We start from the raw sequence: 25,762 nt of genomic DNA on the forward strand, positions 1-25,762 counted from the left end.
GTGTGTGTGTGTGTGTGTGTGTGTGTGTGTGTGTGTGTGTGTGTGTGTGTGTGTGTGCGTGTGTGTGTGTGTGTGTTTGTGTGTGTTCACATCATGTGTGTGTGTTCACATCATGTGTGTGTGTGTGTGTGTGTGTGTGTTCACATCATGTGTGTGTGTTCACATCATGTGTGTGTGTTCACATCATGTGTGTGTGTGTGTGTGTGTGTGTGTGTGTGTGTGTGTGTTCACATCATGTGTATGTGTTCACATCATGTGTGTGTGTGTGTGTGTGTGTGTGTGTGTGTGTGTGTGTTCACATCATGTGTGTGTGTGTTCACATCATGTGTGTGTGTGTGTGTGTGTGTGTGTGTGTTCACATCATGTGTGTGTGTTCATCATGTGTGCAGAATCAATGCAGTCGATGACAAAGTTCAGCTGGTTCCCCAACAACAACATGCTACCTCCCAGGGACGTGCACAGGATGTTAGAGAGGCAGGGGCTGACATTTCTAAAAGGACCTTTTGCTGAAAATATCCACAATAGCAGACCTACAAGCTCGGCTATTGTCGGTGCTGAACTAAGCATAATCAGGAAAATACCTGAGCTTTCTACACAGAGAGGAACTTCTTTAAATACCTGAGCTTTCTACACAAAGAGGAACTTCTTTAAATACCTGAGCTTTCTACACAGAGAGGAACTTCTTTAAAGGGCCACTTCACCTCTGGTACAACCAGATCTTATGTTATTGTTGTTTGGGACACAATCAACACAATCCTGAGTTATTCTTTGTGTTCAATCTGTGTTTTGAGATATTTTAGTATTTCAGCTGTGCTAGTGATGCGTTTTGCATCATATGATGCAGCATTATGATGCAAAATGCATCATATGATGCAAAACGCATCACTAGCACAGCTTAAATACTAAAATATCTCAAAACACAGATTGAATACAAAAAATAACTCAGGATTGTGTTGATTGTGTCCCAAACAACAATAAAATAAGATCTAGTTGTCCCAGAGGTGAAGTGGCCCTTTAAATACCTGAGCTTTCTCCACAAAGAGGAACTTCTTTAAATACCTGAGCTTTCTACACAGAGAGGGCACTTCTTTCAGCATAAGATGCAGAGTCTGGACAAGGCAGTTCTCTTGAATGCTGCCTTCAGGTATGGCATGGAAAGAGAGCATTTGCATTTCTTTCACCATAGTAACAACTGCATTCATGTTCTGGAGAGAGGGCACTTTATACAGATGGATCAAAGGGCAGGGGCTCAAGCCCCCCTTTGATGTCTATGTGTGCACGTGGCTGCTGTCAGCACACAGAGGTCAAACAGTGTTCTGGCTTGACCTTTGACCCTTCAGTCCACAGGGCAGTCAAACAGAGCTGCTGGAGTCTCGGATGTTCCTTCAACCAACGGACCAGACCAGTAGTTATAGTTATATACTGTAGGTATACCGTTATAGCATAGCAGTGTTGTAACGTTTAGCTTCATTCTACAGACCAGTAGTTTGTTATATCGTTTAGCTTCATTCTACAGACCAGTAGTTTTGTTATCACGTTCAGCTCCAGCCTACAGAGAGTTCAACATGTTGCTGAAACCTGCCTTCCTTCTCTGGATCTTCATCCCTCTGGTTTCTGCAGAAGGTACAAAATGATCTTCAGAACAGGGCTTTTCAAAGTGGGTGACTTTGAAACCCTGGGGTGATGGGGCACCCTGGGGTGGTGACGGGGCACCCTGGGGTGACGGGGCACCCTGGGGTGGTGACGGGGCACCCTGGGGTGGTGACGTGCCGCGACGGCAGTCCAGGGGTGCCGCAAGATCATTTGATAATATTTATTTTGGAATTTATATATGGACACTTATAAATATTAAGTATCTCAGTTCTAACCAAAATGGATATTATTTCAACATTTTCCTCGCAGCATAATCACTAAAATATCATCACTGTCGGGCAGTAACCTCGTATCTCCAAGTGTCAAATGTGTACGTCTTTTGGTAAAGCAAAGCCCTGCTTCATCATACAAGACTGTCGCACAAAACTAGCGAAAACAGCCAATCTACAAGCACACAAGTGTGCTTGTAGATCTGCTGTTTTCACTAGTTTCGTACATTTTATAGATCATAAATACAAAACGAACGGTTTTGGACATACAAGGTTTCCACCCGACAACGACGATATCAATATAAGGTGCTGGGAGTGAAAATTATAATGTAGGGTTGCCTCGGATTAAAACAATATTTTTGGGGTGACCTGAGACAAAAGGGTTTGGGAACCCCTGCCTCTGTGGATTCAGCTCTAGGCCTAGAATGATTTAATGCTTTAACTACCGCCGTGCTGCGAGCTTGTAGATCTGCTATTTCTGAAAAATTGTGATTCTTTTGTGCAAGTCTTATATATCTTTTTAAAAGCAAACATTTTTAACTCAAATATTTGCCTCTGGGGGGGGGGGGTCCCTGGAACAACATGTTTTGAGATGGGGGTCCGCGGCCAAATACATGTAATTTTGCGGGTCCTTGACATGAAAAGGTTTGAGAACCATTTATAGACTTTATAGACAAAGATATTCAAAGACTCAAATTTGTTTTAAATAAAAAATAGCAGATCTACAAGCTCGGTGCTTGTAGATCTACCCTAAATGGTTTATAGGAGTAGTTCACCTCCAGAATGACTATTTCTCTCCTATTGATTACTGTTGCCACGGAGACTTGAGTTCAATAATTTTTATTCCTAAAACAATAATTTGATTGCAACAAATGTACCCCCATTGATTCCGGATGGAGACCCAAATGCATGTGGGTTATTTAAGCATTAGACATTCAGCTGCTATAGGGTTTATGGATCAATAATACCTGATTTACAATCGGTTGTGCACTGATGTCACGCACCGGAAAATAGACGATCTACAAACTCACAGTGTGTTGTTGCAAATCCTAAACAGTGTGTGTGTGTGTGTGTGTGTGTGTGTGTGTGTGTGTGTGTGTGTGTGTGTGTGTGTGTGTGTGTGTGTGTGTGTGTGCGTGCGTGTGAGAGTAATCAATAGAAAACCATGTTGGGGTTGAACCGCTGATTTAAAGCACAGCTCAGACATTGTAATGTCTTCAGTTGACTGTAGTTGTTGCGACCGTCAGGTGGCAGTTACTATCAAAACCTCGACCAGCTGTCCGTCAGTCACACGTCACACGTCACACTTTTGCCCTGCTCATATCCCCGCAACTGTTGCCCCGATCCATGCCAAATTTTGCACACACACTCCTTGCCAGCCAAACCACAACCTCCACCAATTCTCACATGACCCTCTTCTAGCGCCACCATGAGGCCAATTCTTGCAAAACACATTTTTGGACACTGCTCCTACAATTCTTGCCCTAAAATCACGCAAATCGGTACACAGTATGTCTACACTCATGTCATCAATATGGATCTGTCCCAAACAGCGCCACCATCAGGCCGATTTTTTCAAACACATTTTTGGACACTGCTTCTACACATTTTGCCCTAAAATCACGCTGCGACCTGACGGTCGCTTATCTCCCGATTAGGGAGTCTTACTGGTTTTTCTAATCTCTGTGCTGTTGTTCATGTCCTCACTGTTTGGACTGATTGACTGCCTTTTCTTTGCCTTAAATGATGTTTTATGATGTTTTAAAGGATGTTTTATGTTGCTTCTTTTGTTGCCTTATTGTTTTTATGTATTCTTTTTTTAATTATTATTATTATTATTTGAGAGCTGGAGAGTCAGAGAGATCCCTCTAAACCAGGGGGTTTCAACCTTTTTATGACAAGAACCACCTCAGAGAATATCAGATCTCCAAGTAGCACCATGATAACTGATGTTAAAATATCAGATCTCCAAGTAGCACCATAACTGATGTTAAAATATCAGATCTCCAAGTAGCACCATAATAACTGATGTTAGAATATCAGATCTCCAAGTAGCACCATGATAACTGATGTTAAAATATCTGATCTCCAAGTAGCACCATGATAACTGATGTTAAAATATCAGATCTCCAAGTAGCACCATGATAACTGATGTTAAAATATCAGATCTCCAAGTAGCACCATAATAACTGATGTTAAAATATCAGATCTCCAAGTAGCACCACGATAACAGGTGTGTAGACCCATCCTATTCAACTACACACAGGAGGCCAATTTATTCATTGAAAACATGGAGATGTTTTAGTTTTTTGTTGCATTTCTATGACAATAATTGAACGGGTCATCGGACAGATTTAGCGAATACATGTGTGAACTTCCTGTGCAAACTGGTGATGTTTCTGATGTGATGAATCCGTTCTCACATCCTCTACCATCTAGGTGTGCTGTCATGTTCATTTCAGCACGGCTGGAGAGCCAATAGGGCTTGAAAAGCTGGTGTCATACTGGGATGCCCCTCCCCCGGCAGCCATTTTGAGAGGGTCGGGGGATATATACTAGCTATAGTAGCAGGGCTTGACATTAACTTTTTGAGGCACAGTGTCATCTGGACAAGTATATTTCCCATTGCTTGTCAGAAGGACAGCTTGTACTAATATAACTATTTCAGTCCACTTGTGTATTTTTCTTATTTTTGGGAAACTCCTCTGAGTACCAGCAGAGGGGGGTCCATGTACCAGCAGAGGGGGGTCCATGTACCACCAGTGGTCCATGTACCACAGGTTGAGAACCACCGCTCTAAACAGACCTATCACTATATAGAGCTAATTAACAGTTATGTCAACAGAGAAATATCACCTACGCTACACCTATAGAATTACAAATGTTTCAACTTAAATTACATTTTTGTTAATCTGATGTTGAGAGATTAATAGTAAAGTGATGTTATATTTTGGTTCCCAAAGTGGGTCCAAGGGGGCCAACATGATGCTACACAGGAGCGCTTACACATCTACACTCTTAAACATCGCTATTCTGACCACTTAAACCTAACCCTAACCTCAGTAAAACTAACTGGTGAATGCTAAGCTGGTGATCCGAATGACGTGCTAACACAGTGATGCTAACACAGTGTGTATTGGTTCCAGTGTTCTTACAGAAGGACGATGCTAACAGAATGCTACAGCGTAGCAGACGTGCTAACAGTGATGCTAACAGTGATGCTAACACAGTGTGTATTGGTTCCAGTGTTCTTACAGAAGGACGATGCTAACAGAATGCTACAACGTAGCAGACGTGCTAACACAGTGTGTATTGGTTCCAGTGTTCTTACAGAAGGATGATGCTAACAGAATGCTACAGTGTAGCAGACGTGCTAACACAGTGATGCTAACACAGTGTGTATTGGTTCCAGTGTTCTTACAGAAGGACGATGCTAACAGAATGCTACAGCGTAGCAGACGTGCTAACAGTGATGCTAACAGTGATGCTAACAGTGATGGTAACACAGTGTATATTGGTTACAGTGTTCTTACAGAAGGACGATGCTAACAGAATGCTACAACGTAGCAGACGTGCTAACACAGTGATGCTAACACAGTGTGTATTGGTTCCAGTGTTCTTACAGAAGGACGATGCTAACAGAATGCTACAACGTAGCAGACGTGCTAACACAGGCTTCCTGGAGGAGTTGAAACCTGGCAACCTGGAGAGGGAATGCATCGAGGAGATCTGTGATTACGAAGAGGCTCGAGAAGTGTTCGAAAACGACGACAAAACAGTTATTATTATTATTATTATTTTTATTATTACCCTTATTACCCTTATAAATGTATTATTGAAACAATATATTTAAAAATAATGTCTGGCTATTTTAGGGCAGTGGTTCTCAACCTGTGAGTCAGGACCCCACATTATTTTGGGGGGTCCCCAGATGATTAACTTAATGTGCAACATTGATTTCTCTCTCAACAGTAAACAAACCAACATAACGTTTAAGTGTATAGACTATAGAGGGTATCTGCACATTTCTAAAGTGACAATTTAAGCACTTTTTAATACCTCTAAATGACAAATTGAACATTGGCCGAATTGTCAAATATTAGAGGCAGAAATTGTGAAAGAGCAGATCTACGCGAGGCGTTGTGAGCATTTTCACAGTGGAACCATGTTATACAAAATGAAATGCCTCAACTCTTAGTGCTCGTCAGGGTGGGGGGTCCCCAGTTAATATATGATTATCTGGGGGTCACAAAGGTTGAGAACCGCTGTTTTAAGGAACATGGTTTTCAAACAAATCTGTGACATATATTTGACATAATTTATGTCGAATATTACATTTGTGTAAAAACTCAAACTAAACTTTGTTTTACAGTTGCAGTTTTGGAAGACGTACCATGGTGAGAGATTTCATTATTTATTATTAATAAGAAATTCCCCTATAGCTGGGGTGCCTTAGCAGAGAGAGAGAGAGATGAATCAGGGACCCCTTAGTTGAGAGAGAGATGAAGCAGGGACCCCCTCTACATATTGTATAAATGTGTGATGGAGATTTTCATGGATTTCATAGATAGATTCATAGACTTGTTTGACCCTTAACCACTTAAATCTTGGATACTTAGTAAACTTGACCTTTCACTCTGTACTTTTCCACCTGCAGCTCGTGAGCCCTGCCTGGTGAATCCCTGCCTAAACAATGGAAGCTGCATCCAAACAGACAGGAGTTTCATCTGTCAATGTCTGGAGGGCTTTGAGGGGAAGCACTGTCAAACTGGTACACACACACACACACACACACACACACACACACACACACACACACACACACACACACACACACACACACACACACACACACACACACACACACACACACACACACACACACACACACACACACACACACACACACACAGGTGTTTTGCTGTTTCAGCGTGAAAGTGGTTTCAGACAGACTATTCTGAACGTTTGTTTGATTGATTGATTGATTGATTGATTGATTGATTGATTGAAGACTTTATTAGACGTTTGCATAGAAAAAGGTACAGTTTCATGACCGTACAGTTCACTGGTACAAGATCAACTAAAAGGAGATCCTAGAAAGCACTTCAGCAGCTCATATAACATTGAATGACAGACGGATAGAACACAGTGCTATGCAGTAGATCATATCATTACAGTACAGTACAATGCAGTAATGCAGTCTATCATATCATATCATATCATATCATATCATATCATATCATATCATATCATTACAGTACAGTACAATGCAGTAATGCAGTCTATCATATCATATCATATCATATCATATCATATCATATCATATCATATCATTACAGTACAGTACAATGCAGTAATGCAGTCTATCATATCATATCATATCATATCATATCATATCATATCATATCATATCATATCATATCATTACAGTACAATGCAGTAATGCAGTCTATCATATCATATCATATCATATCATATCATATCATATCATATCATATCATATCATATCATTACAGTACAATGCAGTAATGTGGTCTATCATATCATATCATATCATATCATATCATATCATATCATATCATATCATTACAGTACAATGCAGTAATGTGGTCTATCATATCATAACAGTACAGTACAATGCAGTAAAGCAGATATAATCATATCATTCCAGTGTTTGAGGACGTCTCTACCTGAACAGAGTACAGTACAATGTAGTAATGTGGTCTATCATATCATATCATTACAGTACAATGCAGTAAAGCAGATATAATCATATCATTCCAGTGTTTGTGGACGTCGCTACCTGAACAGAGTACAGTACAATGCAGTAATGTGGTCTATCATATCATATCATATCATATCATTACAGTACAATGCAGTAAAGCAGATAATTCATATCATTCCAGTGTTCGAGGACACTCTGAAGTGTCTCTACCTGAACGGAGGATGTCAGCATTTCTGCGACGGATCCGGAGCTCGCAGGAAGTGCTCGTGTGCCGAAGGCTTCGCCCTGGGAGACGACGGACGAGAGTGTGTCGCACAGGGTGAGACGAACGTCTGATCTGATCTGATCTGATGTGATGTGTGATCTGATTTAATCTGATTTAATCAGATGCAATCTTCGTCTCTCTGTAAGACAGCATGACCCGTATTTGCGCCAGCAGAGCGCGCAAGTACTCGGTGTCCTTCTTGGTTTAAGCCTGTTGCCCAATCAGGGACCAGCATCTCTGGCAACGTCATCATTAACAGCCAATGACGGTGATGTCACTGGCATCACCAGTGGTGATGTCACTGGTGTGCGCACCTCATGGTGCGCTCTGTTGGCACACAAGTAGAACATACATGTCCTACTTGTGCACAAGGAGCAAGTTGGCACCTCGACTGAGTGCAGTTCTAATTATTCATGAGTTTACAGTATGTTAATGTATGATCCATGTCATGTTTTGTGGTCCACTGCAGTCCAGTTCATTGATCCGTGTCATGTTTTATGGTCCCCTGCAGTCCAGTTCATTGATCCGTGTCATGTTTTATGGTCCACTGCAGTCCAGTTCATTGATCCGTGTCATGTTTTATGGTCCCCTGCAGTCCAGTTCCCGTGTGGTCAGATCCCTCCTAACGATCAGAGCCAGACGGTCCAGACCAACACCAGGCTGGTGGGAGGACGACACTGTCCTAAAGGTCAATGTCCCTGGCAGGTACGACCTCAGTGTCCTAAAGGTCGATGTCCCTGGCAGGTACGACCTCAGTGTCCTAAAGGTCAATGTCCCTGGCAGGTACGACCTCACTGTCCTAAAGGTCAAAGGTCAATGTCCCTAGCAGGTACGACCTCAGTGTCCTAAAGGTCAAAGTTCAATGTCCCTGACAGGTCCATCCATTAATCCATCCATCCATTCATCCATCCGGCCATTCATTGATTACATTGTTTTGTGATATTGTGGTTGTGTGTGTGTGTGTGTGTGTGTGTGTGTGTGTGTGTGTGTGTGTGTGTGTGTGTGTGTGTGTGTGTGTGTGTGTGTGTGTGTTTGTGTGTGTGCTGTTGTTACCAAAACAACAGCTTTTCATTGTTCTATGATACAAGCTAGTATCATTATGAACATAAAGAACTGGACTAAAGTATCATTATGAACATAAAGAACTGGACTAAACTTCAAGGTATCATTATGAACATAAAGAACTAGACTAAACTACAAGGTATCATTATGAACATAAAGAACTAGACTAAACTACAAGGTATCATTATGAACACAAAGAACTAGACTAAACTACAAGGTATCTAGTATCATTATGAACATAAAGAACTAGACTAAACTACAAGGTATCATTATGAACATAAAGCACTAGACTAAACTACAAGGTATCTAGTATCATTATGCATCATACATAGTTAAAGTACAGTAGCTACTATGGGAAAATAATGCCACTGGTGTATAAAATACACCAAACCTTATGCACATGCACAGCTGAGGATGCTTTTATCATTCTCTTAGCTCTTTTGCTTTTGCACTCTTTCTTCCTAAGTCATTATTACTTATTATTTTATCTTTAGATGTGTTGTGTTCTGTTGTTCTGCTTCATTGTATATACTAGCCCTTACCCGTTCAAAGATATGAGCTCCAAAATGATGTGCAGTGTGTGGGTTATGGGATGTGCACTGTGCACACAGTATATGAGGGATGGAAAGTAACTTTAACTGGTGCTTGCATGATGTAGGAGCATCAATGTAAGAAACCCGTTTCGTTTAATGGCTACAGAGATACTGCCCCCCCCCCCCCCCCAGGGCGCCCGCCCGCCCGCCTGCACACACACCCGCCTGCCTGCGCACACACACACACACACACACACACACACACACACACACACACACACACACACACACACACACACACACACACACACACACACACACACAGAGCTGGTTAAACATTTTGCCTCATGCTAGATGCAGAATAGATGTGCCTCATGCTAGATGCAGAATAGATAGTAGATACACCATAAAAATGCAAATATACAGCATACGATTTGTGAAAGTGACAAACGGGCTTCACAGTTCTGTCAGGTGTGTTCATATGCTAATGGTGATGCGATTTCAGATCAATTGCTCCAGCCACCGAGGAGAAACGCTGTTTCAGACAGACAGACAGACAGACAGACAGACAGACAGACAGACAGACAGACAGACACTCACTCAGACATTCGCAAAATTATAGTATAGATATACCACTGCATTGTCTGTAAGGATGCTGAAAAAGAATACGTTTTACTCTTATGTACCTGTACAAAAGACATAACAATAAAGTACAACCTTGAACCTTGAAAAAACTCATAAAGAACTAGACTAAACTGAACTAACTGTCCCAGGTTCTGCTGAAGCTGAACGGAGCAGTGCATTGTGGGGGAGTTCTGGTGGGTTCAGAGTGGGTGATCACCGCTGCTCACTGTATCCATGGTAACCACCATGACAACATCACTGTGGTAGCAGGTACTGTATCCATGACAACATCACTTGTGGTTATAAAACAATGCCAGTTTGTTAGTCGTACCGAACCGTTTCTCTATAGCTCTGTTTCTTAGTGTTTTCTTCCATTGTAAACACTACTGACTGGAGAACCGTAGCTCCATTGTTAACACTACTGCGACTGACTGGAGAACCGTAGCTCGGTTCTGCATGCATTCTTTTGTGTTCACCTTAAAAGTAGTCTCGCGTAGCCAGACAACTATTCCACAATCTCCGAATGCTATATAGAGTCTGGAACGGCAGCTCCCGAACCGAACGGCGAGTATCGGAAGTAACCGGTGCTGCACTGAACTGTAGTCCCATTGGAAACATAACAGAAACACAATAGCTCAGACAAAGTCATTCGAGCGGCCTATTCTTGTTATGGTTGTATAGTTTAAGAAAACGTTTGAAAACATCCTGGAGTTAACACCAATAACACCAGAGAAAGACAAAATAACGCCCCCAGAAATATTGAAAGGAGACATAACGCTTCCAGTAGGACTTGTTATCGCTACTGCACCATCGTTTCTATTTCCGTGCCCCAGACTGTTGACGGGAGCATTTGCAAATCGCGGAGGCAACGGTCTGGCCACTCGATACTAGGTTAATGTGACAGGGCAATTTAATTAAACAATAGCCAGACAACGCCACCTGGGGAATTGCACCCCAGGAAATATTTATATAAAGACCTAATTTAACTATCAACCCTTGCACAATAGTTACTCCACACACAGGTTCTTTTCACAATATTAAGATGGGCAGAAACGTGGTTACAAAAGTACAATATTAACTCACCCACTATATGTCGAGTTTGACAAGCTATAGTTATGGGTCCACTCTGCTTATGACGAATATGACGAGTTATCAATTAGCTTTAATAACTATAAAACAAAAAAGTATGATCGCCGATTCGCCGTCCATAGCGCTCTATGGAAGCGCCCTATTCACAAAAAACGGATCTGGATGTTCCAGAACGGAAATGGGGGGGCGGGACAACGACGCCTGTATCCTGTCTGCCGAAATGTCATCCGGTTCAATGTTGTGCAACACTAGCGTGGCGCTCCGTCGGTTTCGCTTTGAGCGATGGAAGGCTGTAGTGCTTTGTTGCTTACCGTGCCTGGATCGTATTGTGAATGCAATCGGTGAACCATCGCGCAATGGATTCGCGCGCGCGCCCACGTTAAAGGTAGGCAAAATCCTGGCGGTGTGGACCATTAGAAGGGTCTTAAAAATAGCGGTGGGTGAGTTAAGATGGGCAGAAACGTGGTTACAAAAGTACAAAACGCTTTTTATTAATAAAACTTCATAGTATCATCAAGGTGATCGTTGTAACAATGGCAATAAAAAGGAATCCACAGGATTAAAAGTCAATGACAGTCACGAGAATCAATGTACAACATTTACTATACAGGCCGGCACTGGGGGAAAAGGAGAGCTGGGATGGCTGCCCGACACAGAGTAATGGCAGCCCAATTCACAGCAAACAAAAGTAGCAAACTCAAAATAAACAAACCAACAAAAGCAACAGAAAAGAGGGTTACCACTACCACTGGTGGCCATCACCAGATCCCAGCAATGTTCTCCCAGCAATAAGAACAGTAGGCTGAATCAGTACCTCACAGGGAAATATAAGTAAACCATTTCTTCAGTCCAACTTGTCAGGAGTAATATGGACATGTCGGCCTATGTGCCCGGTTACAGACTATGACTAAATGCAAATAATGATTCGAATTTAAGATGGGCAACAATAATAACGACCCCTGTGAACCAGCTGCCGGGGGAAATCCAGTTCACACTGGCCAGGGATAGATGGGGAGTTTGTGGAGGAGTTGTGGTCGATCGGTAGGTTGAACAACCCCAGCAAAGCAGCAGGATGTGCCACTGGCCCTGGATAGTCTAGTGGAATTTCTGAAAAATGTGATTGTTAGAGGCATTTTGGGGTAAAAGTTGGGAACCAGTCTATTTTACACAATTCATGGGTGCTGAATCTGAAAAAAATGGTTCCCAAGCAAAATTTTGAGTTTTTGACCTTCTAATTTGCATATCAAAATAGCTGCCGAATTGTCAATTTTAAACTATTTCTTCAAGGGATATTTCACTTTCAAAAAACCTTTTGTAATTTTATCATCTAATCAAGCTTTTGGGAACACCCAGGACAGTTTTTGAGTTGTTTGATTCAGTTTAGGAGTTAGATATTTGATATTCATTTTATCAGACACGCCCCCCTATACAAACCCATTGTAACTTCAAACTCCATTTTAACCATGATAGATTTAATGAAAACACCATCCTTTTTTTCTGGTGACTCCTGACACCCTCCTAATACGTGAGCAGGTTGTGTTTTGTCAATAACATTTTTCATTTATTTTTAATAATTTCTTAATTGTATTTTATTTTTTTCATTTTCCCAAATAATTATAGAAAATAAACTAAAAAGGTTATCAAAAGAACACTGCCTGTTTGTGTATTAGAAGGGCATCAGGAGTCACCAGAAAAAAGGATGGGTGTTTTCATTGAATCTATCATGGTTAAAATGTTTTATTTTTATTCAAAAGGGATATTTCACTTAAATACAAAAACATTTTAACCATGATAGATTCAATGAAAACACCCATCCTTTTTTCTGGTGACTCCTGACGCCCTCCTAATACACAAACAGGCAGTGTTTTTTCGGTAACTTTTTTAGTTTCTTTTTAATAATTATTTGGGAAAATGAAAAATAAATAAATACAAAAAATGCATTATTAAAAATAAATGAAAGGAGTTATCGAAAGAACACGACCTGCTCACGTATTAGGAGGGTGTCAGGAGTCACCAGAAAAAAAGGACTGGTGTTTTCATTAAATCTATCATGGTTAAAATGGAGTTTGAAGTTACAATGGGTTTGTATAGGAAGGGGGCGTGTCTGATAAAATGAATATCAAATATCTAAATCTAAACTGAATCAAGCAACTCAAAAACTGTCCTGGGTGTTCGCAAAACCCTGATTAGATGATAAAAGGATGAAAGGTTTTTTGAAAGAGAAATATTGCCTGAATAAATAGTTCAAAATGTACAATTCGGCAGCCACTTTGTTATGCAAATTCGAGGGTCAAAAACTCAAAATTTTGATTGGGGACCAGGTTTTTCAGATTCTGCACCATTGAATTATTTAAAATGGCCTGGTTCCCCACTTTTACCCCAAAATGCCTCTAACCTGCTTATAGAAGGCCTTTTTTTCAGAATTACCACCTGACTATGGAGGACAGGCGGCTGTGTTAAACTACTATTCAGTCATTAATGTTTAAGTTCAGAGCCTAAGCAGAGAGATTACATTAAATAACCTGCCACGTCGGTGAGAGCAGAGCGCACCGCACCGGTCACAATGCTTGCAGCGGTGGAAACCAGGTGGGACGAATTAGTCTGTGTGGCGGTTTGACGCCGCACGCCCAGGCAGACATTAACATCCTCTTCCTGTTTGGTCACATCCTCTTCCTGTTTGGTCACATCCTCTTTAGTCTTGTGAGGCCTAGTCTCGCGTAGCCAGACAACTATACCACAATCTCTGAATGCTATATAGAGTCTGGAACAGCAGTTTCCTAACGGCGAGTAATGGAAACGGGCATTACCGTTCAAAAGAATATATTTTAAAATGTCATTTCTGCTAAGCAGCAAGCTAAACATGCTTATATGATTTTTATTTATATAATGATAAATATGTGTGATGTGAGACTGAAGCGGAAGTGACGTGGGGGCTTCACTTCCGCTTCATCTCGCACTCATCGTTTCTATTTCCGTCTGCCAGACTGTATGCTGGGAGCATTTGACCAAATCGCGGAGGCAACAGTCTGGCCACGCAAGACTATGTGAGGCCAGACTGTTGCCTCCGAAGCGGAAGTGAAGCCTCCTCGTCACTTCCGTTTCAGTCTCACATCGCACACATTTATCATTATATAAATAAAAATCATATAAGCATGTTTAGCAGAAATGACATTTTAAAATATATTTTCTTGAACGGTAATGCCCGTTTCCATTACTCGCCGTTAGGGAGCTGCTGTTCCAGACTCCATATAGCATTCAGAGATTGTGGAATAGTTGTCTGGCTACGTGAGACTACATCCTCTTCCTGTTTGGTCACATCCTCTTCCTGTGTGGTCACTTTACGTCCTCTTCCTGTGTATGCATGGTTTCCAGGGGAACACGACCTGGACGTCGAGGAGGGCACAGAGCAGACGGTTGCCGTGGTAACGGCGACGCCCCACCCCCTCTACTCGGATGAGACGGGCGAGGCCGACGTGGCCGTGCTGCGTCTGGCGCCCCCGGTGGCGCTGGGCCGCCACGCCGTGCCCGTCTGCCTGCCCACCGACGCCACCTTCGTCCGCCGCGAGCTGGCGCCGGTTCGATTCCACACGGTCTGTACTAGGAATATCTATGGACTGAATTATTGAATGCTTTAACCAGTGAAAGTGAACGTTTGTAACTCAAATGTTGCTTCTGGGGGGTCCCTGGAACTAAATATTTTGAGATGGGCGTCCGTGGCCAAATACATATCATTTTGGGGGTCCTTCGCATGAAAAGGACCACTGACATAGTAGTCTCTCAAGAACAGACTAACTGAGCTCCAGTTCAAGTGAAAAGGACCTTTTCTTTGACGATGGCTGGCCAGATTGCTGACATAGAAACATAGGTTTTTCAAAACACCTTAGAAGGATTCAAAAGACACTTATAGAATTGGGTCAAAATTCAAATTTTCAAGATTTTTCAAAAATAGCAGATCTACAAGCTCGCAGCGCGGCTTGTATATCTGCTATTTTTCAATAGTTAAAGCATAAGATAATGATACACAATAATGTGTACCCATTCTAAATGGGTTTTAAAGGACAACTTTGTTTTTTTTACAACAAGGGTTCATATTTTAGATTGTAATTAGAGAAAAGAAAAGATGTTTTCATTCACTGCCATTTTAGCGATTTTGATTTCAGTGGGTGGGAGCATGCGTACAAGTGGCTAAATAAGTATTTTTAGACACAATAAGATGGCGATTTCTTTAATACTATTTACAGTAACACTACTAGGTCACATCTGACCATGAAAGATTGCAGTGCATCTTGGGAATGGGCTTATTGTGTCTAAAAAGGCATATTTAGCCACTTGTACGCATGCCCCCACCCACTGAAATCAACATTGTTAATCGCTAAAACGATAGAAAGGAGTAAATGAAAACATTTTAACACTCATCTTTTATTTTCTCTAATTACAATCTAAAATATGTTGTAAAAAAGTTGTCCTTCAAAGATGGGGTGCCATATTGTTCCCCCTAAAACATGATGATCAGGTATTATGATTATACTAGGAGGAAGACGTTTTTCATAAAAGAGACTGACAAAACGTTCCTCACCCAGTAAATACAGAGCTCCTGTCCTTTTGTTAGAAATACTGCCTTTTGTTCTTGATTATTTAGTTTGTTCCAGTTTCTATCTGAGTGGGGTACTTGTGTGCGTTACTGAACTAAAAGTAAGTGCATTCTATGTTGTTCAGTTGAGAATGTATAAGCTATAGTGATGTATATGCCTTAGCTATTAACTATAAGTGAATTTCCCTTTCTGGAATGTGTTCACCAGTTAACACTTGGGGAGCCAAACTCGTTCAGGGACGAGTTAAGGCCACTAGGTGTCCCCCTGCCACAGGAAGTTATCTCGTTCACAGACGAGGCAACAAACAGTTAACTTTTTGAGCCTGCAGCTGCCCTTTGAATGACCTGAGTCTATTACGTCACCCAGTCAGTGCAGGCAGCCCCTCTGTGGAAGACATCACGGAAGGACTTAACATTGCTTTAGATTCTACTTTGAAACATAAGAACGGCTTTATCCAAGAATGAGATGAAAACAACCCCATGGAAGCAGAGAGCTGATTGTTTTCACGGCGACAATTTACCGCGATTTTACCGCGATTTTTGGATTTTAGTTTCGCGAGCGTTTGTAAACAAATGGATTATCCTCCTCAATCTTCTCTGGACACGCACAAAGCTTGCGAGGCACGTCAAAACAAAGCGTAAGTCAATGGTGGCAGCAGCAACAGCTATAAATGTTATAAACCTTAGCAGCCCATGTGTTAATACAAGAAGAGATTTGATATATTGATGTTCTTTGAAGTTATCCACATGTTGTATAATTCAGTGTGAGTTCTTATTAGCTTACATTGTGCTCCACAATATGACAGCCCCTATTCTCAGAAATGATGCTAGGAGCATGTTTACACAATATGTTGCCAGCAGCCTACATAGTAATAGACCTATTAGTTAACAGTATTTCTGTATGTTGCACTTTAATTGATTGTGGATTTGTGTATCAAGCACTCATGTTATTTTTGCTATCTTGTACTTGTTCCCTTTTAGACCACATGTCTACCCCCACCCTAATCTTCATTAAATCTGGCTAAAGGCCAAAGACTTTCTCTGCGTGTTCTTACAAACACCTATGGTGACGACCACCTTACCTTGAGCCACCCTAGCCAGAGGCTGAGTCAGCAATAAATGGTCCTTCGAGCGCCGGGATAGAGTTGTTGCCATGGAAAATACAGAGAACAGTCCTACCGGCCCAGCAGACCCAACCACCCATCCCCCAAGGACTCCCAGTCGCAGAGCAACCCAAAGGCCTGCCCATTTCAAAGACTTTGTCGTCGATTATGGAACCAAATCATCTCCACCTTCACCCAGACGTGACGTGTCCATCAAGCAGCCATGTATCAACGACACACTATCAAGATCAGTCAAGTCCACCCAGTAGTCTCATGCTGCAAATAGTTGAGACAGCTAGACTGCAGAGTGAGACAGCAAGACGCCAGACAGAGCTTCTCGAGCAAGTCCTGTTAAGGTCCTCAGCTCCGGCCTCCATGGCCTCCTCCAGAGCGTCATCCCGACACTCTTCGCCTCGGGCCCCTTCCCTGAAATCAGTGGGGAGGGTACAGCCGAGCCCCGACGTACACCATAAGGCGTTCCATTTCAGAGCTACTGAGAGACCAACGGAGAACCCCTCCTCTCCAGTCATGGCTGAGCTACCTTGCTCTCAGTCAAATGCTCAAAACCCTGCAGTCCTTCGCTCACCTCCACCAGTGAGCCGAGCATCGTCCCTGCATGATTACTCGATGCTCAGTGATACTCCACCCCAAACCAACATGCCCACCCGCTTCATGCAGCTGAGACCACTTCTACAGAACACCAACCAATGTCTGTCTCCCCATGCAACCTGTCACACAGCAAGTACACACAGGGAAAGAGACGTGCAAGCCCATTACCAGGCGACACAAGCCCAGATCCATCATTCCCAACTACCAATATCTGACCCTCCCTCACGCTCCAAGCACAACCCTCTCCCAAGGTCCACGCTTCGACCTGATGCTCCAGGTTTTGCCTTTGCCCCCTTCCATGCTTACCACAATGTCGAAGGCCCGACATTCCCCGACTTCACAAAGGAAGACCGAGCACAGTATGTGGAGCTGTGAATGTCACTGAATAATCTCCTCCATGAAGAGCAGTCCGAACAGTACAAGTATTCTCTCCTCCTGAAACATGTGAAAGCCCCTAATGCCCACAGACCCGTCCTTGCTTATGCTGAGTCATCCCAGCCCTACACCAACGCTCTACAGGCACTGGACAAAAGGTATGGGCGACCCTACCAATTCGTCCTAAAGGAAATTGAGGTACTGGAGAACCTCCCCCCAATCCATGCAGGAGACGAACGTGCCTTTGATGAATTCTCCCTCCGAGTGCAGGCCCTAGTAGGCATGTTGAAAGCCCTCAAAGCTGATGGTAAAGAAGAGCTGTACAGTGGCTCAAACGTTAAGCGCCTACTGAGCAGGTTACCCCGAGACCAACAGCAACAATTCAGAAGACATCACAACCAGAATGATCCTACGTCAGGCAAGACATCACTCATAGAGCTTGCAGACTGGTTACAATCTGAATCTGAATGCATGGAGTTTGACCCAAAAGACCCTCTTTATTCAAAAGACCAGAGACACGATCATAAAGCAGCACGTTCTTTCCAAAGCAGAGCGACTACCATCATGCATGGAGCGGTGCAGGCCCCCCCAACATCACCACCTGACTCACCAAAGGGACGGAGTAAAGGAAGGGTGTTCTGTCCATACTGCAATAGCACCGCTCATTACCTCAGCCAGTGGACAGACTTTACATCCCTCAACAAAGACCAGGCCGTTAGCTGGTTCCAAACAAACAAACCAACGGTGCTGGAGGTGTGCCAGAGAACACTTGGCAAAGGACTGTGACCTAAAGAACCCATGCCGTATCTGTAATGGGAAGCACCTTTCACCACTACATGATGTCAACGATCGGAGTAAGGAGACAAGTGATGAAAGACAAGAAGACAGCACCGACGGGAGACAACAGGAAGACACCGCAGTATACAACGCCAACTCAGAGACGCTATATCTAGATCAACCTCATTGTGGTGGCAGAGTGTTCCTGAAAATCGTTCAAGTCATCCTTCACTACAAGGAGAGGACTTTTGAGACCCACGCAATCCTAGATGATGGTTCAGAGCGAACCATCCTGCTCACCCCTGCCGCCCAGCACATAGGACTGCATGGAAAGTCAGAGGACCTGAAACTGCGGACTCTACATCAGGAGATTAAGACACTGCGTGGCGTCTCAGTATCCTTTGCTATATCCTCAGTGAGTCAGCCACACCAAATGTTTCCTATCCAAGGCGCCTTCACTGGCGACCAGTTGGGTTTGGCTGAATACACTTACCCTGTGTCAGCACTGCAAGATAAACATAGCCACCTCCAAGGACTACCACTACCACCTCTCCACAAGGCATGCCCCATGCTACTCATCGGGTCAGACCACCTAGACCTCATAGTTCCGATTGAGCCTGTGCGTCTGGGCCCACCCGGAGGTCCTGCAGCAGTAAAGACCCGACTTGGCTGGACTATACAAGGCCCATCCAAAGACCTTCAAGATCAACTTCCAGCCTCCCAATGCCTATTCACCTCGGCTAGTTCCACAGCTACGGATCTGTATCGCCATGTGGAAAAGCTCAGGCAGCTGGACACCCTGCCTAAGTTACAGGCCCCCCAAAAGGCAGTGATGGCCTATCTTCGGAGCACAGAGCGCCGTCTGGAGAAGGGGACACAGGTAGCAGAGATCCAGGAACTCACAGATGGCCAAACCTGGAGATGGGGTCAGGGCCCAAAGTCCCTATTCTCAGGCCCAGAAGCATGGCCTGTGCTGCCTATCACAGAAACACCGGAAGACCTAGCTGAGCTCTGTGCCTAAGCCTAAGTTCTGTGGACTGACCAAAGCAGTTCCCCTCATGGTCGACGTCACTCAGCACTCAACCTTTGAGTCCTTGGTGGAAGCCACCTGCAGATCTGGAGACGGGGCGGCCGTCCAAACAGCCAATCTCACAGCCTTGGACTACCAGAAAGCAGAAACCAACATACTGCAACAAGCACAGATGGACAGTTTTGAGGAGGAGTACCAGGCCCTCAAGGCAGGCAAGTCCATCTCCCCAAGCAGTCGCCTAATTATGCTGTCTCCAGAGTATGACCCCAGCACAGGACTCATCCATGTTGGGGGTCGACTTCGTCGTGCGGAAGGCCTCAGCAATGAAGTAGAGCACTCTATAGTCCTGGACTTTAAGCATCCAGTTACACCACTTCTAGTAAAGCAGTATGATGTCAAGCTGTGTCACCCCGGCCCAGAGAGGGTCTTTGCTGAGATCCGACGACGCTTCTGGATCCTGAGGGGCCGGGAAGCAGTACGTAAACACCAGCGGCTGTGCCCAGAGTGCCAGAAGTGGAGAGCCAAACCTAAGGTGCCCAAGATCAGCGCCGCTGCCCCCTATACGCAGACTACGCACTCTGCGTAGGGCCCCGCCGACCAAAGAGGCCCCCCACCGCCCCCTCCTCTGCAGAAAAGAACGTACCGAACTGACTTTTTACACCAGCGCTACTTCCATCTTAGCCTGAATGAGACATCTCTGATAAACCTCGCATAGCCAGACTTACTCATGTCCCTGATTGGCTGTCCCGGCTCTATGCCGTTGTCCCATTGGCCAAAAAGAAAAAGGAGCCAACATTTCTTGACTGTGGAACTCTTTGGGAGTTTCCGCCCCGCCCCCCTTTCATAGACTAGTGTTTGTTTACTTTCGCTTTGACAATGCACGTTTATCTTTCTCTGGATATGAGAGAAAGAAAAAGAAAAATCATTATGATATTATAAATCATACATAAACCCCTTTAGCCCTATTTATGTTTTGGGGGGGGGGGGGGGGGCAGAGGATTTAGTGCTATATGTAAATTTACAAATTATATAGCCTACTATAAAATGTTTCAGATCATCGCCTTGGCATAGCCTACATCTATGCTCATTTGGGGATATTTGTCCAGTCCTTTGTTATGTTAGGCTACTTGATGCTACATTGCATGACAATTCTGCAATTTGGCATATTTATATTAAAAAAAAACAGAATTAAACCCATTATAAAATTGATTAAAAAACAATAAAAAATATTATTATTATTACTCGCTACGCTCGCGCCCGCAGGAAGGCCCCATGGTAGAATCACACTTAGGGCCCCCGTGGGCCCAAAAACCGCTCTGCCCAAGATGGCCCCCAACTACCTTCTGATGGGGCGGCCTGACTCATCACTGCCTCAGGTGGTCTATCCTGAGTCAGAAATCCTGAGCCGAAGAAGATGGCGACATAGCCAAGTACTGGCAGACCAGTTTTGGAGCCACTTCATAAAGAGGTACCTCCCCACTCTTCAGCCTCGCCAGAAGTGGCAATGTGATGCTGATCATGTTCATCGACCATCAACTTCCCAGAGCTTGCTGGCTAGTAGGCAAGGTGAAAGACGTCCACATCAGCATCGATGGTCACATTCGTTCAGCTGACGTCCAAGTCAAAGACAAAGTCTACCACTGAGCAGTGGCCCGCCTGATCAAGCTCCCAGCGATCCCTGAGAGCGACCATGACTCCGCACCCCCTACCAAATGTCCATAGCCTCTACAAGATGTACTTTCACATAGCGAAAGTAGGGGCGGCTGTAAAATAGAGTCTATGAACCTTCGCCAAGATCCCGCCTGATGCCGCGATCTCGCGAGATGTTACCGCGAGATCCCGCAAATTCACAGGAAACAGGAAGAGACTGACAAAACGTTCCTCACCCAGTAAATACAGACCTCCTGTCCTTTTGTTTGAAATACTGCCTTTTGTTCTTGATTATTTAGTTTGTTCCAGTTTCTATCTGAGTGGGGTACTTGTGTGCGTTACTGAACTAAAAGTAAGTGCATTTTATGTTGTTCAGTTGAGAATGTATAAGCTATAGTGATGTATATGCCTTAGCTATTAACTATAAGTGAATTTCCCTTTCTGGAATGTGTTCACCAGTTAATACAAGAAGAGATTTGATATATTGATGTTCTTTGAAGTTATCCACATGTTGTATAATTCAGTGTGAGTTCTTATTAGCTTACATTGTGCTCCACAATATGACAGCCACTATTCTCAGAAATGATGCTAGGAGCATGTTTACACAATATGTTGCCAGCAGCCTACATAGTAATAGACCTATTAGTTAACAGTATTTCTGTATGTTGCACTTTAATTGATTGTGGATTTGTGTATCAAGCACTCATGTTATTTTTGCTATCTTGTGCTTGTTCCCTTTTAGACCACATGTCTACCCCCACCCTAATCTTCATTAAATCTGGCTAAAGGCCAAAGACTTTCTCTGCGTGTTCTTACAAACACCTATGGTGACGACCACCTTACCTTGAGCCACCCTAGCCAGAGGCTGAGTCAGCAATAAGAGTAATGTTAACTCCATAGACCAGGGGTGCCCAAAAGGTAGATCGTAATCTACCAGTAGATCACAAAGGCTGTGCAGGTAGATCACATGACATGCCCCTAAAAATATATAATTAAAATCAAAAAACCCTCTTTTTGACATCTGTCAATTAAGGTGACTTGACTGACATCAAGAAGGGCCGGTCATCTTCCTTCATGGCTTCTAAAGTAGGCAAATTGGGGGGCAATGCTTTGCTTTCGTAACATTACAAAGAACCCGAAAACCTACCACTTCCATACAGAATGGAATGAAGACTTTTTCCCCCACTATTTCCCATTCCATGTGTGCGTAATGCCAGTGCCGCTATTCCAAACCCCCCTCACGTAAATATTTTGGGGTGGGTAGATCACGTTGAGCTGGTCATTCTAACAGTAGCTCTAAGTCAAAAAAGTGTGGGCACCCCTGCCATAGACACATACAAAACAGAAGACATACAAAACTACGGCACCACATCTTAAATATATGTATTATTGTGTATTAACTCCACACAGTCTGTGGTAGAAATATTTATAGATTGTCGATATATATGGACTGTATGAGTTAATACAATGTAACTCATCATTGCGACCATCAGGTCGCACTTACTACCAAAACCTCCACCGGCTGTCTGTCCGTCCGTCCGTCTGTCCGTCACACGTCACACTTTTGCCCTGCTCATATCTCCGCAACCGTTGCCCCGATCCATGCCAAACTTTGCACACATACTCCTTTTTTCTTTTTCTTTTACACATTTTTGGACATTACTCCTACAGATTGGCCCCTAAAATCATGCAAATTGCTACACAGTGTGTCTACACTCATGTCATCAACATGGATCTGTCCCATATAGCGCCACCATCAGGCCGATTTTTTCTAACACATTTTTGGACACTGTTCCTACAAATCTTGCCCTAAAATCACGCAAATCGGTACACACTTGCTCTACACTGATGTCATCAACATGGATCTGTCCCATTTAGCGCGACCTTCAGGCCAATTTTTTAAAACACATTTTTCGACACTACTCCTACAGATTTTGCCCTAAAATCACGCAAATCGCTACACAGCATGTCTACACTCATGTCATCAAAATGCATCTGTCCCATATAGCGCCACCATCAGGCCGATTTTTACAAACACATTTTTGGACACTGTTCCTACAGATTTTGGCCTAAAATCCTGCAAATCCGTACACAGTATGGCTACACTCATCTCATCAACATGCATCTGTCCCATATAGCGCCACCATCAGGACGATTTTTACAAACACATTTTTGGACACTGCTCCTACACATTTTGGCCTAAAATCACGTTGCGACCTGGTGGTCGCTTATCTCCCGATTAGGGAGTCTTACTGGTTCTAACTTGACTGCAGCTGTTAATGGTAACATCTGACGGCTATTTACTCCTACCCTGTGTCAGCATAATTGATTGATTGATTGATTGATTGATTGATTGATTGATTGATTGATTGAATAATTTTCCATAGGAAAAAGGTAGCCTACACTTTCATGACATTACAGTTTACTGGTACAAGGTCAACTAAAAGGATAAACACCCCTGTTTAAATGGAGATCCATGTTAAACTCATAAGAATGACAGACAGATACAACAGTACTAAGCAGGAGATCTCATGAGTTGTGAAACTCAATGCACCCTAAATGGTATTTACAATAGAAAGGTGAGGGTTTTCATTTACCAGTTTAGAGTAGCACACTCTGTCCTACCCGGTGTCAGTACAACATGTCTACAGCAGTGGTCCTCGAACACTTGCCATAACATGTCTACAGCAGTGGTCCTCGAACACATGCCATATTCCAGGGGTTTTCAAAGTGGGGGACGGAGAACCCTGGGGTGCCGTGACGGCAGTCCAGGGGTGCCGCGAGATAATTTGATAATATTTGGAATTTATTTGGACACAAACATAATTTAGTATCTATTCTGTGGAGGAGAGCAGAGTGGAAGCTCACTGACAGGCAGAATCGCTGTCATTTCTCAATTAAATCATCCCGTCATTCATATTTATCACCCAACCTTAAAATACGGTTGGCAACCCTCTCACTGCACCACCATGGTTAAAGTATTAATCCATCCCATGTTTTCCATCACACTGTAGGTCATGGTTAAAGTAATAATCCATACCATGTTTTCCATCACACTGTAGGTCATGGTTAAAGTAATAATCCATACCATGTTTTCCATCATACTGTAGGTCATGGTTAAAGTAATAATCCATTCCATGTTTTCCATCATACTGTAGGTCATGGTTAAAGTATTAATCCATTCCATGTTTTCCATCATACTGTAGGTCATGGTTAAAGTATTAATCCATTCCATGTTTTCCATCATACCGCAGGTCAGTGGGTGGGGCCGTCGCACCACCGGGGGAAACCGCGCTCCGCCCACCTCAGGCTCCGGCTCCGCCCCGCCAACATCGCCACTGATGCGTCGGCTCTCCGTCCCCATCCTGACCAATCAGGACTGCTCTCGGGCCAGCGGGTTCGTCAAGGATAAAATAATTCAACATTTAAACACCAAGCACTGCATTAATATTTGATATCATATTTATATAAAATATAAAATAATTCAACAATTAAACACCATATGCACTGCATTAATATTTGATATCATATTTATATAAAATATAAAATAATTCAACATTTAAACACCAAGCACTGCATTAATATTTTACATGTTTAACAGGTTTAACTTCACAGATAATTGCGACCGTTAGGTCGCAGTTACTTGCACTCCTATACTATCCAAACCTCCATCGGCTGTCAGTCCGTCCGTCCCTCCCTCCCTCCGTCAGTCCGTCAGTCAGTCAGTCAGTCTGTCAGTCACACGTCACACTTTTGCCCTGCTCATATCTCCGCAACCGTTGCCCCGATCCATGCCAAAATTTCCACACAAACTCCTTGCCTGCCAAACTACAACCTCCAAGGACCCCCGGAGCTCCAGGGACCCCCAGGTCCCTGGGGGACCCCAGGTGTAAAAAAGGACCAAATGTGCAAAAATGACCAAATGACCACCCCAACGGGGCTGCTCATGGGGAATTCCCGGGGACCACTGACTCCTGGTGCTCCAGAACGGATGCAAAAGTGGTGGCGCCCCCAGTGGAGAACCCCCGCCACTGCAGCGCACATAAAATGCCGTAACTCGGGCTAGGAGCGGCCGGGAGAGCCGGGGCCGGTACCTATTCGTCCACCTCGGCGGCGCAGAGACCCCACCCCTCATTTCTCACATGGCCCTCTTCTAGCGCCACCATGAGGCCGATTCTTGCAAAACACATTTTTGGACACTGCTCCTACAGATTTTGCCCTAAAATCACGCAAATCGCTACACAGTATGTCTACACTCATGTCATCAACATGGATCTGTCCCATATAGCGCCACCATTAGGCCGATTTTTTAAACACATTTTTGGACACTGCTCCTACAGATTTTGCCCTAAAATCACGCAAATCGGTACACAGTACGTCTACACTCATCTCATCAACATGGATCTGTCCCATTTAGCGCCACCTTCAGGCGGATTTTTTTAAACACATTTTTGGGCACTGCTCCTA

General features: G+C 43.6%; 1 protein-coding gene across 1 annotated transcript in view; it reads left to right on the forward strand.

Moving 5' to 3' along the window:
* The first annotated feature begins 1,346 nt into the window (after window positions 1–1,346).
* LOC308295971 (coagulation factor VII-like) overlaps window positions 1,347–25,762 on the forward strand; it is a 29,584-nt gene continuing 5,168 nt past the window's right edge. Inside the window, exons 1-9 of the mRNA XM_080739075.1 lie at window positions 1,347–1,623; window positions 5,477–5,640; window positions 6,235–6,259; window positions 6,520–6,633; window positions 7,769–7,906; window positions 8,448–8,557; window positions 10,221–10,341; window positions 14,533–14,750; window positions 24,550–24,692. Coding sequence (XP_080595201.1) covers window positions 1,566–1,623; window positions 5,477–5,640; window positions 6,235–6,259; window positions 6,520–6,633; window positions 7,769–7,906; window positions 8,448–8,557; window positions 10,221–10,341; window positions 14,533–14,750; window positions 24,550–24,692 — 1,091 coding nt within the window. The 5' untranslated portion in view covers window positions 1,347–1,565. The remainder of the gene's footprint in view (window positions 1,624–5,476; window positions 5,641–6,234; window positions 6,260–6,519; window positions 6,634–7,768; window positions 7,907–8,447; window positions 8,558–10,220; window positions 10,342–14,532; window positions 14,751–24,549; window positions 24,693–25,762) is intronic.

The sequence above is a fragment of the Nannobrachium achirus genome (assembly GCF_963921795.1).
Source record: "Nannobrachium achirus genome assembly, chromosome: 12".
Classification (NCBI taxonomy): Eukaryota; Metazoa; Chordata; class Actinopteri; order Myctophiformes; family Myctophidae; genus Nannobrachium; species Nannobrachium achirus.